This window comes from Branchiostoma lanceolatum, chromosome 17 (assembly GCF_035083965.1).
Source record: "Branchiostoma lanceolatum isolate klBraLanc5 chromosome 17, klBraLanc5.hap2, whole genome shotgun sequence".
Classification (NCBI taxonomy): domain Eukaryota; kingdom Metazoa; phylum Chordata; class Leptocardii; order Amphioxiformes; family Branchiostomatidae; genus Branchiostoma; species Branchiostoma lanceolatum.
In genome coordinates, this window is record NC_089738.1 from 16787622 (window position 1) to 16805412 (window position 17791).

The window sequence follows — 17791 nt, forward strand, 5'->3', positions numbered from 1 at the left end:
TAATATACGATCATACGACGATCGTACTGTGAATATGACTTGGCCTTTTCACGGATGAGCTCTACGAGAAACTGTCGCTCTCTCCTTGCTCCTTTTATCTATCTCCTGTGTAAATAATGACCACTCCGTTGTTTGTCATCACTGAAAAAGATGATAAAACTTCCTCTGACCGGTAGCCACACATGTCTATCTGCTTGATATTTGTAAAAACCACACCGTCAGCAAATATCGCTCCTTCATAAATAGGCCCAACCGACGGTCCGTCCTCCCCAGTTACGACTCCCCGAGCTCTCAAGATGATGTTCTTTGTTGTCGGTGTCTTTTGTCTGGCGACCATCGCCAATGGTAAGTTTGAAATCTTCATATGATGTCACATTGCTTTTTAAGGTACGGACGTGAACATTATGGGTAGTCTTTTCAAAGGACATGTACATGGTCATAATGAACTAGCCTCCACGTTTAACGTTAGTGAAATAACCTCCAAGTAATGTGAGTTTACTGACCAGGATCAGTGTTTTACTTCTGTTTTTGATGTATTTTCTGAGGGAAGCGAAGGGAAAACAACGTGGACCACAAAAAAGGACGACGAAAATTGACAAAGAAACATACGTAAAACACTGAACCGAATATAACATCTGCCTGGAGATTATCAATGCATATTCTTAACCATCTCCCTGCTGCATAAGTCTATAGCCAAATGCCTACTTCAGAGTGCTAAAGGTTAAAGAATACCTTCAAATGTGGCACTAGCAAAATGACCATTGTGTACGTACACTACTTAAGCAGTATTACCGATCAAAATCCTTTCCTCGATGAGGGAGTGCGTCATTTAACGAAAACTTTCCTCCCAGCCCAGAATAAATGTGGCAGCATCCTGCCGGGGATCAACGGCACCGTGACCTCCCCTAACTACCCGGACGGGTACGGACCCGACGTGGACTGCCTGTGGACCATCCCGGCACGCGGCGGGAGGATCACCGTAACCTTTCAGGTATGACGTCACCACCTACTGTAACATACGTTATATGCAGAAAATGATTTCATCAGGTCGGTAGAACACAGGATATTGGAGTTTTCTTTTTACACAACCAGTCGCTTCTTACCTGCTGACGTTTCGGTGTCTGGCACCATCAGATACCTTCAGCAGAGCTTCTGACTGGAGTACTGCTTCTCGCCGCTATAAGTAGTCGATGTAGGTGGTGCTCTTGCGGTGAGAACACAATCCCAAACGTAGCTAAGCTTGTATCCCCCCTCGTCCCGGTTCATCTGTGTCTCGCTCGCCAAAGTATGATTTAGTACTACTGCACTACAGGTTCAGGTCCGGACCTGGACCTGGACCTGGACCGGATCTGGACCTTTGTTTTCTGTACCGCTACCCACCCATACCGTAGAAGCAATCAGGGTGGCAGAAATATGTGACTAGTCTTGGCGAATGTTACTAGGAGTTCATTTTCTTATGACGCGCAGTATGAAATATACTATTGTCTTGTTTTTCTTGCAGGACTTCGAGCTGCAGGAAGGCACCGACGGTTTCTTCGGCCTGTTCGGCGGCAGCTGCGATTATGACTACGTGGAGGTCAAAGTTGGCGACAGGTCCTACGGTGAGCTCCCTTTGCCGTGTTTGTTTTAGGTTGTTACCTCTGTAAAAACGGAGGTATTGTCTACGGTTTGTGTGTTTGTTTGTTTGTCTTGGTGTGTGTCCGCACTGTGTCTACAGTCCGAGTTTGCGATGCATAGTGGTCTAAGGTGGACTGCACATACGCACTTAGGACCGTGAAATGGCTTATTCACTTCTACTTTCACGTAAAACAACCTAGCACACTTATCGAGAAGAGTAGGGCGTAATTGGCTGAAAACATAGAGCATCATGCTTCACCTCAGTCTAGGATGCGTTATATTTCTCGATGAATTACTTTATTTTTCATTTACCTATTTATTGGTTTGGCTGTTCAGCACACACAGCCAGGGCTGCCCAACTAGCCCATTTCTATAGCAAAGGTCTAGCCCTGCTGACAAAGACAAGACATTACAATGGGATTTTTTACATGGAGAGCATAACGGGCTATAACAATATTCTAAATACATGTTTATAAAAACTATTCTATATAGATTAATTACTTTCTTCCTCTCCAATTAGGCACTTACTGTGGCACCAGACTGCCCGGCTCTATCTCTGCCAATCAGGACGTCCACATACACTTTGTCTCCGACGCCACCGTCAACGCCAAGGGCTTCAAGTTCCAGTTCAAGATTGACCACACGGGAAACACACCTTGCGGAACACACCTGACCGACAACTATGGCGTAGTCACTTCACCCAAGTAAATACGTGTTACGGTATTCTTTCGCTTTAAGTCAATTTTTTTTCTGAGCAGAAAAGAAACAACGGAAAATGTGGTGAAAAAAAGTTTTAGGGCAAATGTTAGCGCTAAAAGTTGTCAAGAAGACCAAGGAATAAAGCTGTAGACATTATTCCTTTGTCTGATTAGAGCGATAATACATACCCGTATAATACCCGAGAGAGAGAGAGAGAGAGAGAGAGAGAGAAAGAGAGAGAGAGAGAGAGAGAGAGAGATATCCTAAATCTTGACTAATTATGACTTGCACGCTTTTACAGCTACCCAGAGAACTACCCTAGCAACCTGTACTGCACCTGGGTCATCCCCGCCAGTCAGTACCCCGTCACTGTCATGTTCACCGACTTCGAGCTCGAGGAGGGAGGATTCTTCAGCAGCTGTTCTTATGACCACCTTGAGATCCTCGACGGAAGGACAAGCAAGGGTACGGCGTTTTGACTTAATCAACTCGACCCCCAATAGACCGATGGAAATGTCCATGTAGCTCAACTGGTAGCAGCATCACATTTGAGCTCCTGGTTCCAATTTGTTGGCAACTGTGAGACCCCGAATCAAATCCGGGGAAGGGCATCCTGGTTGTAGCTGCATTTGTCTTTTGGAAGGGACGTAAAATGGGGGTCCCGTAATCTAGGAGGTGCGCATTAAAATGCACTAAATGCGGGCTCATCACTCAGAGGGGTACCGACTGGCTGTACTTCAGATGAATATGACTATAACCAGCTCGGGCGTTAAACCATGGTCCACTGTTCACTGTGCTTGTGGAACAAAAAAGCTAGGGGAATTTCTCGTGTACAATGAACCTGAGTGGGGTCGTGTGGCGTAACGGCAGGGTGTTCGACTCAGAACCAAGAGGTCCCGAGTTCAAATCCCCCTGACGCCACCGATGTTGTGCCCTTGGGAAAGGCACTTGACACGACTTTCCTCACTTCGCCCAGGTGCATAAAAATAAAAATGGGTATGTTGTTATCTGTACGTGGCACTGTTAATATAAGTTATAAAAAACTTGAGTGCAGTGTCACGTCGTCCTTGTCGGTCCAAAACCGAAAAAAAATAAAAAATGAACCTGCTGTGATTTTCCGTAGGAAAATACTGCGGCATGGATGTCCCGGCCGTCATCACCACAACAAACGGCGTCAGGATTAACTTCAAGACCGACTCCAGCGTCGGTATGCGTGGATTCAGGTTCGAGTACCGCGTCGCCACTCAAGCCCCGACCAAGCCACCCACCGAGAAGCCAGGTATTGTAAAACTCTATGCAAATACGAAGGGGTGTCCCCGTGGTGTAGTGGTCTGCGCTTCTGTCTCTCACCACATCTGGTTCTGATTACTTGGACCAGAAGGACTGGGGTTCAAGCTCCAGGTAGGACACCTCTGGACAAGAGGCGCATTGAGTCATACCAAAGACTTTATAAAATTGGTACATACTTCTGAAACAGTATGGAAATTAAACACTCTTCACTGCCAGTGGACTAGCCCCCTGCTACAGTGATTGCACCACATTGTGGCCCAGGACTAAGAAACGGAGATGGGTTTACATCAATAATGGTGTGGGAGGATTTTAACTTAACTAATGCAAATACGAAACATTGTAATACATTCCTGATGAAGAACACTGTTATCAGTATAATGATCTATAGTCGTAGCATGCATAAATTGTCTTTATTTCTATTCGCAAAGTATATCAATTTAGTGCTTTAAAATTGTCAGATATATTAACAATAGTTCAACTGCCATGTATGTACAAGTGGTCATACATTCTACTTGTTGCCATTGTCGTGCAATAAAGTTGTCTTTTGTAATACACATCAATTTAATGTCAACTCACACACTTCCACCGGTTACCTAAGATATGTACCAATACTGCCACATCAAAAACGGTGTTTTCGAGGCCTTCTCAAGATTTTCTTGAACGCCGTGATATCATGTTAAGTGTGGATACCTAACAGAACTTCCTTTTCAGCCCCTATGCTGCTTTTTAAGTTTCTTAAGAACATAATTGGGCGAATACTCTCAAAAAAGAGAAAAAGAAGAAGAACTTTATTGCAGGAAAATCTTACGCGGTACAATGTATGGCAACAACTATAAAACATAGTACAAAATAGAAAAAATAGATAAAACTCAACATCCTAATTACTGAAACAATAAGGGATAGCAAAAGTGTTTGATATAGTGTTAGAATAGAGTAGGGCTAATCATGAGTTTTTTTACTTTGAACTACAAAGCGGTCTTTTATATTATTTTTATTTCATTTTACTTTTATAATATTTAAGAAATATATCATACTTGTACAATCGTACCAATCTAGATTTTTTTGTGTTCTCCCTCAGCCGGCAGTGGAGATGGTAGCGGAGACGACTTCTTGTTCCCTTAGATCTTCCGACTTCTGACGACTTACAGCAACTACAACATCGAGAAATCAAAAGAGCGATATTCAATTACTACATACGTACTAGCAACTTCGACGACTGGTGTCATATAAGCCCATATGGGATGGGCAATTGTTTTACATGACACAATAAAACATGCATTCATTCATTCTCTCGTTCGTTCATTCAAGTGCATATGTTAATAATTGTTGCGTTTTCCAGTCTAAGACGAGATGCAGATAAAGACAATTATTGCAATCTAAATCTGCTGTTTGGAACCACCATACTGAAATGGGACTGTAACACTTAATACGGTTTCACTACACCAGGAAGATTTAGAACAAGCTACTGGTATTTCTAACCACTCGATGGTGTAATTTACTGTCACAACCTTCACCTTGACGGAACGGCCACCACTGGCAATCTGGAGCCGTAGAGATCTTTGCTTGAGACACACTGACAATATGAAATACCCAATACCGGATTCGATATTCAAGGTCTGAATATCAGTCAACCAACGAAACGTTAGATTTTGTGAGCAAGCATAAGTTGGGCTGTTTAATAACATTATCTTATTTGGAAGCTTTTGAAAACATTTAAGTAGCTTTAATATAGATCTGATGAGGCCTAAGGGATGGAGCCTTCTGTTCATGACAATGAACCTGGTTTAAAAATATTCTAAAATTCCGCGAATGTATCCCTAAGGTAATTGTTTTCTTTTCTTTTTTATTCTGTATATACGCCATGGCCATGATTTTGGGTAATATATAGCTCTTGGGCTCGGAAAGAAGTGGTATGGGTTTGGGCCCTCTAGCAGGTTTGTGTAGAAGACATTTGGTACATAGATTTCTATCTTCAGCCCAATGTCATCATATTATTATTTCTAGACTCCTGTCTCTCTTGAGAACTACAGTTTAGCTCGTGAAACAACAATGACGAAATCAGAAAACGTTATTTTTATCCTTGAAGCCTTGTGACCCGCGCATAAGAACGGACCACAACCCATTAGATACATAAAGTAGTTTCCGTCGGGTTCTATTTCTGGTGCACGATGAAGGACGTAGCCGGTCACGTAAAGACAGTTAAGTTCAAGGAGAAAAGATGGTTTGGACATATAAATACTGCAATACCATACAACCTGTGCACACTTGATCTGACTTTGGCATCTCTACAACATGTTGTTCGCTGTTCTCGGAGTTTTGTCCCTTGCGGCCGCTGCCAACGGTAAGTCCAGTCGACGTTTTCCGCTTTTCACCTCATCTGCTCCGTCAAGGACATTAATCATTATTATTCAACCAGCGTTAGTTTAGTTTGTTTTGGATGGAAAACAAGACAAAATGGCAGGAATATCATAATGACTTTTTGCGTTTCTGGCGTTTCGATGGGTGAATTCTTTGGGAGATAGAAGTGTTAAATTTTTAGCAAAGATTCACATGAGGATGATAAAGGTGCACGTGTGTATCATCAAAGTCTAGTGAAACTGTGGAGCATATCTTTATATGAGATACGCGACAGCAATCAGACAGGGAAAATGTCGTTTGCTAAGGCCTTGGATGTACTGCCTCACAGACAGAGATGTAGGTGCATGTCTAATTTAACTACACACTATCAACATGAGACACCCACTTGCATCTATTCTAATGGTTTGTCTGCCTAATTCTATATTTTGTACTCAGAACCAGAACATTAGACGTTTCCATAGTGGAAAACCTAGTTTTAATGACGATGTCTTTTTCGTTCTTCCAGGCCAGTGCGGGGGAAATCTTATAGGGCCGAGCGGTGACGTGAACTCGCCGGGCTACCCGAACGGTTACGGCCCGAACCTGGACTGCACGTGGACCATCCCGGCCCGAGGCGGCAGCGTTACAGTGGAGTTCAAGGTGGGGCTAGCTAGGTTTGTGCAAGTGTAACAGTGGGGGTTCAAGCGCCTCCAACTGACCAGGCTAACTGGTCGCGACCTTTTAGCGTAGTGGTTAAGGCGTGCGTGCCTGTGATCTGGCCTCCGGTTTCGGCGTGAGTTCGAATCTCGGTTGGGATCACTTCTGTTTCTACTCGCTCCTTTGATTTGTTTCACTGGTTCCCACACCGGGAATCGAACCCGGGCCTTGGCGGTGAGAGCGCCAAATCCTAACCACTACGCTAAAAGGTCGCGACCAGTTAGCCTGGTCAGTTGGAGGCGCTTGAACCCCCACTGTTACACAAGGTGGTCTTGTGCAAACTCGGATTAAGAAACCTACCAACCTACCACATTTATAGGTAAAAGTAGGGTTCTATCCCAATTTGTCACCCATGGACCAGATGATATTGGTGTATATGTTAAGTCATTCGATGGCACTAATGGTTTTAATTCCTAGCATTGCTGGCCCACTAGACATTGTGTCTTTGGGAAAGGCACTTTACATGACTATCCTCACTCCACCCAGGTGTAGAAATTAGCTATTAGTTAAAATTAAAGTTAAAATCCTCCCACACCATAATTGATGTATAGGGCGGTGCCCATCTCCGTTTCATAGCCCTTGGGCCACACTGTGGTGCAATCACTGCAGCAGGGGGCTAGTCCACTGGCAGTGGAGTGTGTTTAACTTCCATACTGTTTCATAAGTATGTACCACTTTTATAAAGTCTTTGGTATGACTCAATGCGCCTCTTGTCCAGAGGTGCCCTACGTGGGGCTTGAAGCCCAGTCCTTCTGGTCCAAGTAATTTGAACCAGATGTGGCAGAGTAGCAAAGGCGCAGACCACTACACCACAGGGACACCCCCAGAAATTAGCTATAGGTACCTTCCAATACCGTGTGCAAGACACAGTGGATATCAACATACGAACCCTACGGCTTAAAAAAGGCTATGGGAACTCTACTCCTTTTTTTGTCGAAAGTGACTCTATTTATTGAATGTAGTTGATGACCTTTTTTGATGTTTCAATATTGAACGTTCGTCTGCTTCCAGGATTTCTCCATCGAGGAAGCAGACACGTTCCTGTTCTTCACGATATGCAACAATGACAAGGTGGAGATCATAGTGGGCGAATCGTCCCAGGGTGAGTGTACTTAGCAGACTCACTAAATTTCCAACATAAATTCAAATCAAACATACGCGTAGCAGAGGCTATGGCACGGGACAGGGCTTCCCGGAGGAGCCTTTTGGAGAGCAAGGGGCAGTTACTGGTCTGGGCACGTAGGCAGGTAGACAGGCAGGCATTCCTATAGTGGGCGCAAACGTTTAACGGTGCAGTAGCCTTGTGGATGGATTCGCCAAAAAAGCAGTTACTCAAACAACTGGATATGATTTTGGAATATGATTTTGGATATGATTTTCCAAAATCATATCAAGTTGTTTGAGTAACTGCTTTTTTGGCGTATCTTATTACCTGGATGTCTAATCTTCATCTTATTACCTGGATGTCTAATCTTCATCGACGTATTGTGGATGGATCATTCGCATTTGGAAAGGTCGCAGGCCGACCGGGTCTTATACCATGTAAGTAGTGGTTTGTGTGGCCCTAGGCCTAGGCCTGTAGAAACAAAGATAGGCACCAACCCTATACACCGAGAGGATTACCGTTGACGTCGAAGAATGTTGAGACATCTACGTCATAAGAAACATCACAGAGACGTCACTCAAACAACTGAAGAAGTTTTGTAAACATTCAGTTAGCATCTAATGGGTCACTGACGAAACGTAGTGAGTGCTACCTGAAATGTCTGACCGTTAAAAAGATGTTTGAGACCTTCCAATCACGAGTCGAGATGGCAGCCCAAGTGTTTCCAATGAGCAACTTTAGTATTGTTTGCCGCTAAGATTTTCAATGCCGCTCAACAGGAACCTACTGTGGAACGGACATGCCCATGACCATCACTGCCAGTGAGGACATCCACATCCGCTTCTTGTCGGATGACGTGGTGGAGGGGATGGGCTTCTCTTTCTCCTACGTGGTGCAGTATGCACTGGCTAGCGCACCGTGTGGAGCCCACATCAACGGCTCTGGCACGGCCATGTCACCAAAGTAAGCTGTGTGTTAGTTAGTTAGTTAGTTACTTTGTTTGTTAGTTCTTGTCGGATGACATGGTGGAAGGGATCCGGAGGGGCTTCTCTTTCTCCTACGTGGTGCAGTACGGCCTGTCTAGCGTACCGTGTGGAGCCCACGTCAATGGCTCTGGCACGGCCGTGTCACCAAAGTAAGCTTTTGTCTGTTTGTTTTGTTTGTTTGTTTGTTTGTTTGTGTGTGTGTGTGTGTGTGTGTGTGTCTGTGAGGATGTGTGTGTGTGTGTGTGTCTGTGTCTGTGAGGATGTGTGTGTGTGTGTGTCTGTGAGAATGTGTGTGTGTGTGTGTGAGTGTGTGTATGTGTGTGTGTGTGTGTGTGTGTGTGATTTCGTATAAGCGGTAAACCACAAGACACAAAGTAGAACAATAGGTCGATTGAGGAGTCTGCGAGCTCGACAAGGACATTTTTCCGTCACCGTGTTTGCTAAAAAAACAAGGGAGAAAATTAGGACAAAAGATTTGGGTTTTAGCATCCAGAACAGCATTTACCTAGAATAGAATAAAGAAATAAAAGTTATATTTCAAGCACACTTAAGCACATATCTGACAATGTCTCTCTTGCGCAACTGTCCAGCTACCCCAACAATTACCCAGACAACCAGGATTGCACCTGGACCATACCCAGTACCCAGTACGGCTACACCGTGACCTTCACCGACTTTATGCTGGAGTCTGCCAGCTTCTTTGCGGGTTGCTATGACTACGTAGACGTCTTCGAGGGAGCGACAAAGCTTGGTGGGCACTATATCATGTGCTTTATCATTTCAGAAGGCGCAAAACTTTAGAATACACCCTACTATTGTTGATCTATCCACCACCCATAAATCGTGTCCATAGCTTGTTCAGAACACGAGATATGAAAACCGGAAGTTCTGCTGCAGTACCAAGGACAAAGGCCAGGAGGGCCATAATCGACTTTGATCTGCGTCTTCCCAAGACCTTCCCACGTACCTAATATCATCGCAATCCACTTAGTGGCTCTTAAGTTATGCTGACCACAAACACCATGAAACACACAGACAAACAGACACACACACACAGACACAGACAGGCGGACAGACCGAAACAATACCTCTATTTTCTAGACACTCACAAGATCTCTAAATGTTTTACGGATGTTTGAGATCTTCGATTTCTTGTCTTTTATTCTAGGCAGGTTCTGTGGCAGTAATCCTCCGCCTACTGTGACGAGCGCTAACGAGATCAGGATCAAGTTCTTTGCGGACGGCAGTGTCCAGGATCGAGGCTTCCAGTTTGACTATCTCAAGCTGGACACGCCAATAACAACTATCAAACCCCTAGAGACCACCAAAGCAGGTGTGTTCACTTCATTATATCTTGTAAATATGTCATAAAGACCTGTGTCAAAGATTGGATCAAGCCATATTGCCGATTTTCGTGTTGTTATTTTTACAAAGTTGTAACGTTCCGGTCGTTTCGTTTGTGAACAAAACAATTGATTAGAGTGTTTTTCTCAACTATATGGTTCCATATCTTTGCTGTTAAAGGTCCATATTTGAAATATCACATAGTTAACAATAGACTATAAAACAAGCGTCTTGTTACCTTCTTTTACACAGATGGAAGTGGAGATGGCATGATCATCTAAGGACAGTCTATTGTTCAACAACGGCCATGCCATGACGACCCATCCCGTGAAAGATCTCCCTCATTCACAGTTCAAACTGTACTTTCTCTGCAAGCTGCCTGACTTGAATGCATGATGATGCGTGCAGCTGGCAGATACTTCATTTAGGCATCTTGTCCGAAATAAATGCAATGGAGTTCAGAAGCAAACCATAGTGTGTTGTCTTTTTCTCTAGCCATCTAAGGACCCGCAGTGCAGTACAACATTTTGACCTTTTGTAACCATATAGATAACGTTACAAAGCGAAGCTATTAAAACATTGTGAATCCCTAAATAAAATTCAGAATGACAACAATATCAAGGTAAATACACACAAGCGCAAACAACGCTCATACAGATTTTGTTTTACATCTACTCATAACGAAGAAGAATATCTTAAAATCCCAAACGCACAACGAGGAACGACCTACACCGACTTAGTTGAATCAGTTACCACAAACTCCGTATCGAGTAAGGAAGTAAAATGCTTAATTTTTTTTGAACACAGATTATGTATACTTTTAGGACCGCGCATCTCTGGAGCAAAGTCTGCCAAAGAAATTGTCACTTTTGTGACTCGAATGAGGTAGAAGCCCGCTAGTTTGTGTAGTAGTGATAGACATATTCTTCATATAAAAATTCCTCACTTTGAATTTGCGCCTAGTGTTGAAAAATACATTTTTTATACGTTTCGACCATTCTTTACTTAGCAAACTCACATCAACCTCTACATTCTACATCACAAAGAAACGAGAAGAAAACGAACCTATGACCTAAATGTAGTCTTAGAACCCGTGTTTTAGATTAGTATTCGAAGTGCTGTCCATATGTGTTCTTTACTACTACATTGTATCCGTATGCTTGTACTTAACCCGATAGGGTATGAATGTGCAATGAATGAATTAACGGAACCCTACATTTTGCCGCAATGCGCTTAGCACAGGTCACATGTTAACAAGCATATACATTTTCATTTCTGCTTAAAAAAAGCGTAGTATACTCTGGTGCTTTCGGCTTCCTCTCTCTTCTTGGTGATTGTAAATGTAGGAGGCTGTATAATTAGTCAGAGATGGTTTATCGAAGGTGATCATCATCATTTGACCTTTCTAAACTCGACAAACCACACAGCAAGGCTATGTGCTTGTACATATCTTTGATGCTGTCGAATCATTTTGATTATCATTCAGCAAATTTTGATGATCCGGTTGCAATGGTGAGCTAGCCAAACCTACACAGCAAGGCCAGGTGCTTGTACAGACGCTGCTGTTGTCGCACGTTTGGCTTAATTTTGCTGATCCGGTTGCAATAGTGAGCTGGATAAACAGCGTTGCTTCCGCCGGAATCTATTTATACCAAATGGCGTCAACAAATACCTTGAAAAATGATAATCACCCTGGTAACCAAACGTGGATCTTACATAAATATCACAAAGTAATGATTTCAAAGCAGTGAACGCTGACGTCCTGACAACATGTTCGCTCTTCTCGCAGTCGTGTGCCTTGCGGCCGTTGCCAACGGTAAGTTTTCTAAATTTATCATACGTTGAATGGGTAATTATTTTTATGTAGTTTAGTAAAGAATTGATTAGATTTTGGGACAAAGCTGGAATAGTATTTGGGCAAAAGTTGAAATATAAAGTTATTATTACGCCAAGGATGTTTGGTAGGCATCTATTCAACTGTGGGAAACTGGTCAGCTGCTCAAGAGGTCAGGCTGCCTATAGATATCTTCCCAAGGTCACCCCATCCTTCAAAGTCTACTAGCAATATGGGAAAATATGAAATGAAATCATGATAAAGTTTAATTCTTTTCTTCAACACAAGCAAATGTAGCTCACCTCGAATTTAAGTAAAGTCTCAAACTTTATCATGGAATATACCAACACTGATGAACTTTCATGCTAATGAAATAAAATCATCTATTCATTTTCAAGCCTGAACTGAAACATCCAGAATTAGGTCTGTCTTGTGACTGCTCCGAGTTTACATTCTCTATAATAAGAACAATCGTATTTAATGACTAGAAAATCAACAGACAGAAACATTTTTAGAAGGAGACAAACCTTACTGTGTACAAATAGGTAAATGTATCAAAGAACTTTAGAACATAGAAGTTTAAGTGATACGCCAGACTCAACATGTTGATTTAATCATACACTTAATTCATCTATCTTATCGTCATACATTTCATGCACTTGTAAGTAGGTTAATTCATTTGTTTCTGCTTGTTTATTTGCATGTATAGTTGTAGAAGAGCTCGCGAAAGTCGCTGTACTTTAGTTGTGTCAACAAAGAGTTCTGTTTAACGCTTGAATCTATCCTTTATTTTAAAGGACAACAACAACGTTGCGGGGGCAATCTTGTTGGAAGCAGCGGTGACGTGTTCTCTCCGAACTACCCTGACGAGTACGATGCGAACCTGGACTGCATGTGGACCATTCCTGCCCGCGGCGGCAGCGTGACGGTTGCGTTCAAGGTAAAGTTGATGCTTTAGGCCCCTGTTACATAACATGACCTATTTACGTGCAGAACCTATTTACGTCCGGTCTGGCTCATGTCCACATGTCGCGGTGTATTATGCCAAAGCCTGTTCTCATGAGCAATAAAGAACATCATAAGTATGATCCTTAGCCATCTCTTTCATTTTTGCACAGCAAAACATAATGGCCATGCGTTTACCACGTGAACGCCACGTGCCGCGCATGTGGGGAAAATTTGCAGATAAACATTGTTTTTTTCCATCGCGTTAAGCAAGTAGCCGGACAGACATAGTGATTTTACTATCGTTTGTCTGTAGACTACTTTGGACAGTTACTGTGCATTTTTTTCTGGTCTATGTTCTTCAAGTATAGCGCTAGAAGCGAAAAGATCCAGAAGTGGACGATAATGGGTTACCCTAGCACAATTCTTCATCATATACCTCAGTATAAATACATGCTCGCACGGCGTTGAACAGGCGGAGAAAAAGTTACAGACCATGCATTTTCTTTTTAGAAGAGCTGATATTTCTGCCCATGGGTTTGAAATTTGGCTCTGTCCGCGCGGTTTTAAGATAAATACGTTTTGAATAAATCGGACGTAAACTGGTAATGTTACGTTACATATCAAATAGCAAATATTAAGCAAGTACATATTAACAACCCCTGCATTGTATACATAGGAAAATACATCAAAGAATTCTTCCAATGATTGTAAAAGCTCATGATCCCATACTAGACACTCTTATTATAGGTAGACTAGCCCTATAAAACTGTGGTTATAATAAGTACCAGTAGATGACATACTTTGTCCCTTGTGCAATAAAGTTATATATCTCAAAAGATATGTCCCTGGTAGATGCTCATTGTTTTGTTATTTCTAATCCTCAGAATTTCAGCATCGAGGCGCCGGAGAGCTTCCTCTTCTATGCCCGGTGCAACTTCGACTATGTAGAGATCTTCGTTGGAGACAGGTCTAAAGGTGAGCAGCCTGCATTGTCGTACTTAAATTGCCGAAAGTGGAAGAAACAGGGTGAATGCGCTCTATAGCTTGCGTGCAAAGCCGTCCACAGGTGCACTAAAGAGACCATCACCCACAGCACACTTCCCTACTTGATTTTATGAGTATCCCGTATATTTTTAGCGAAGCTTTAGGAGCGAGCTTAATAGTCTATGTTACGCCCGTTTTAGAAGAATTCCCAGAATTGCACAGGAATTTCTGCAATCCGTCCGCCCGCCTGTCATTCTATACCTCGTTAGCACGGTCTGGCATCCCGGCTCGCAGGTCGATGGCAGATGACCAAGTTACGTGGTGTCCGATTTCGTACTGGTGGGAGTGTGTCAGGGAGTTCTCGGGACACCGAATCTAGTATTCTAGATTTGACAAGTTTTCAACCTACCCCAGTTGATCTATTATCTAATGTTTGTCAATCATAAGGCCGTTTCTGTGGAACGGACATGCCCCCCGCCATCACCGCTTCCAAGGACGTCCACATCCGCTTCGTGACGGACCAACTCATCAGCGGACCCGGGTTCCGCTTCTCGTACGCCGTGCAGCATGAGCTGACCGGGGATGGCCCTTGCGGATATCACATGGAGGACAACTATGGCGTGGTCATTTCACCGGGGTAAGCTTCTGTTTCGGTCAGTCTTTCCCTGCCCCTCTGTCCCTCGGTCTCTCTGTGTCTATGTCTGTGTGTCTCTCTCCCTCTCCCCCCCCTCTCTCTCTCTCTCTCTCTCTCTCTCTCTCTCTCTCTCTCTCTCTCTCTCTCTCTCTCCCTTTCGGTCCCTGTCTGTCTGCCTGTCTGTCGCTCTCTCTTTCCATCTCTATCTATCGCTCTCTGTCTGTCTGGCCCGCTCTCTTTTCCTTCTTTCTATTTCTCCCTTTCTCCTTCGCTGCAAAGTTTAGCTCTCACTGATGCGTGGCAGTCTCTTCTCCTCATTCCACCACTAACCATTGAAATGTAAAGAAATGATACGGTCAGATTTCCGAACTGATAGGCTGGACGAAATATTTTGTGTAGCTGAAGAATGTCGTCCCTTTGTACTCTCACAATTCTGCAAACACATAGCTATATGCAGATTATTACTTCTTCTGTACAGCTATCCTGACGGCTACCAAAGCTTCATGGACTGCACATGGACCATCCACGGTGGCGGCTACCCCATCACCCTGACTTTCACCGACTTCGAGCTGGAAAATGGCGGCTACTACTCGGGCTGCTACGACTCTGTTTCGATCTTCACCGGTCGGGAGAAGTTCGGTGAGGAAAGAAGCTGTCATTTACCTTATTTTCCGTGTTATCCATGCACTTCTTATACCAGGTCCACTCCTTGCAAGCAACGACCCTGGTGTACTGGTCTGTGATCCGTCCTTCTCGTCGCGTTAGCGCTGGCCAGCTGTCATCCAATCAAATCCCTCCTGTTGTTAGAGGGAAAGCTACCAACCAATCACGTTACCTCTTGGTCGTAGGCAGCGATGTGATTGGTTGGTGACGACTAGCCAGCGCTAACGCAGTGATAAGGACAGATCATAGACCTCGGGAGCTAACGGGGGGTGCCCAACCATCGGACGTTTTTTTACGCGCTGGAACTCACGGCGCTCCATTGCTGGTTGCCAGAGAGTGGTCAGGTTTTAATGAATGAATTTTGAACACATTCATCTAAAGACCATACTTGGACAAGAAATGTATTCATACTGTTCATGGGCCCTTCATGCTCCGCGTTACATGCGGAAGACGCTGTGAGACATTTTCACGAATGTACCTTCTGATTTAGTGCTACGCCAGATAGTGTGCCTAACTTAGTACGCTTTGGTAATTTTGCTCTCTTCGGAAGTTGGTGATGAAGTTAGGGAAATGTAAATAAGGCTTGAAGTCTGCTATATTCTAGCTTTCTTTTGACCGGAAAATTTTGACTGTGTGCACTTCTAACGTCATGTGAGAAGGGCTATATCTAGCGCATCCCAGCTCATGTTCCCACGGGAAATAGGCTACTACGCGGCCCGACGTACGTATTGAATGCGGCCCGACTTACGAAATCATTACGAAAAAACGACACCGCTTACATCAACAATACTCCGTCTACTTATTGGGAAACATCTTCGCCATCTCTGTATTCAGTTTCCTTTTCATAGACGGTACCAATCACATGTTAGAGCGTAAGAAAGCTGTGCGTTGAATCGTCCCGCCACCATCGCGGTCCAAAAAAATGGCGGGAAAACAACGTCGTCAGACGACAGCAATGTTTACGTTGTTTTTCTTTGGTCGGTTTTCTTCTCAACAAACACTTAAAGACCCAAATTTTTAGTGTTTTATGAAATTATTTTTCTTATGTGTATGATAGCTGTGTGACTTATGTATCTGCTTGGCACAGGTCGTATATTTAGGTGCCGGGCCGTCTAGCTACGCAGTGACCCTCTACTCAGCGTTGCCATCATTATTGTCAAAATACTACTTTTCGACAAAACAAGAAATGAATATGTACACATATGTTTTGAATGTAAATGACAATTATGTGCATGAACTTGGGTTATTTACCTTCCTTATCAGCATAGTCATTGGACACAAACACGGCGTACTTATGCAAAATAAGATCAGTAAAAAATCCGTGCGATGTTCGGGCACGTGCGAGGTTCGGGCGGCCCCCGTTATATTTTATTCAGATAGAAGCGAACTCACCTAAGTTAGAAAAACTGGTTGGTTATCTTTAGAAATTGTGATATAGGATAAGTTTCTTGACTGCACCATGTACCTGGGTTCAACTCCTCTCTTTATATATTCTAGTGGACTACGAACCAATTACCCAGAAAAAGAGTTACACTGTTTACATTGTTTCTTACGATGATGATGATAGTTCTTGCCAGAGGGCAACATGAAACAATGAATAGAAAAAGTGTGCAGACATTGTAATTTAACAATGGTGACAAGTGGAACAAGTGACTACGGAAAAACGGTAAAACCGCTACGGAATACAATCTAATCTTCTTGGGTTTCTTATTCTAGGCACGTACTGCGGGACTGATACCCCGCCGACTCTCACCACCACCAAGGATGTCAGGATCAAGATGGTCACGGACAGCAGTCTTCAGCGCCGAGGATTCATGTTCCACTACCGCGTGGCAGTTCCGCCAGGTTCTACCGAAAAACCGGAGCCAGAGAAAACCACCATGAAACCAGGTTTGTTTCTTATTACAAATTTGTTCCAACACAAACAAATAGTGCGTCGAATTTTTCGCAGTTCTACTGCAGTCTTCCTCAGAATTCAAATGAACAAAAAAACAATATGGCATGACCTTAAAAACGCGTGACATCAGTCTTGACGTCAGCAATTGGTCATAAGAAGTTTATACCGTCCGCCGTCTCAAATGAGTGACGGTTAGTGTGTCCTGATGTAGATGGCCTCATAACGAGATAGTATGCTTCTTTCTGTTGTATTGGAAAAAAGTTTTGACTCTGTGCTATTACAACCACTAACACAAATGAACTTTCATGCCAATTTTGTGATTTATTAATTTCTTGTTTATGTTTTCCACAGAGGGGAGTGGAGAAGGCAGCGGTGACGAGTTCATCTTCTAAAGAATACTAGTAGCCTGTCTATTGGCCAAACAACCGATCATGACGAATCAACAATGTCCATGGCTGCCCAGTATTAAAATTTGCATGGCTACGAAATATATCATTGTATCAAGGACTGTGTTGAGTTTTTACTTTACACCTTGAGCAAAAATAAATGCAGTTGAATGTCAAAACGTGTCTTTTCCTTTTTGTTTTCATTTCAACTAACAATATTTCTATAGATAGCAATCTTACATGTACACAGCAAAGCAGTCCTTCATAATCATCAACCGTAACCTTGTAGCTAAGAATGGTTGTCAATATCATTAAGTTCTTGTGCGGAGGATTTACTTTCGGCGTGCCTG

At 43.3% G+C, this 17791-nt stretch overlaps 3 protein-coding genes across 3 annotated transcripts; all 3 read left to right on the forward strand.

Moving 5' to 3' along the window:
* Positions 1 to 228: 228 nt before the first annotated feature.
* LOC136422337 (tolloid-like protein 1) lies at positions 229 to 4892 on the forward strand. The gene is made up of 7 exons (XM_066410030.1): positions 229 to 345; positions 852 to 991; positions 1502 to 1601; positions 2138 to 2321; positions 2618 to 2781; positions 3440 to 3595; positions 4685 to 4892. Exons 1-7 carry the CDS (start codon positions 297 to 299, stop codon positions 4726 to 4728), a joined length of 837 nt encoding a protein of 278 aa, XP_066266127.1. The 5' UTR covers positions 229 to 296; the 3' UTR covers positions 4729 to 4892.
* Positions 4893 to 5898: 1006 nt separating this feature from the next.
* On the forward strand, positions 5899 to 10564 carry LOC136422485 (CUB domain-containing protein 2-like). Its single transcript, XM_066410255.1, has 7 exons — positions 5899 to 5947; positions 6470 to 6603; positions 7672 to 7762; positions 8545 to 8728; positions 9342 to 9502; positions 9920 to 10084; positions 10348 to 10564. The coding sequence occupies exons 1-7, from the start codon at positions 5899 to 5901 to the stop codon at positions 10374 to 10376; spliced, it is 813 nt and encodes a 270-aa protein (XP_066266352.1). The 3' UTR covers positions 10377 to 10564.
* A 1242-nt stretch (positions 10565 to 11806) lies between these two features.
* LOC136423240 (CUB domain-containing protein 2-like) lies at positions 11807 to 17563 on the forward strand. The gene is made up of 7 exons (XM_066411346.1): positions 11807 to 11911; positions 12727 to 12869; positions 13762 to 13852; positions 14309 to 14498; positions 14974 to 15134; positions 16875 to 17048; positions 17407 to 17563. Exons 1-7 carry the CDS (start codon positions 11866 to 11868, stop codon positions 17445 to 17447), a joined length of 846 nt encoding a protein of 281 aa, XP_066267443.1. The 5' UTR covers positions 11807 to 11865; the 3' UTR covers positions 17448 to 17563.
* The last annotated feature ends 228 nt before the right edge of the window (positions 17564 to 17791 follow it).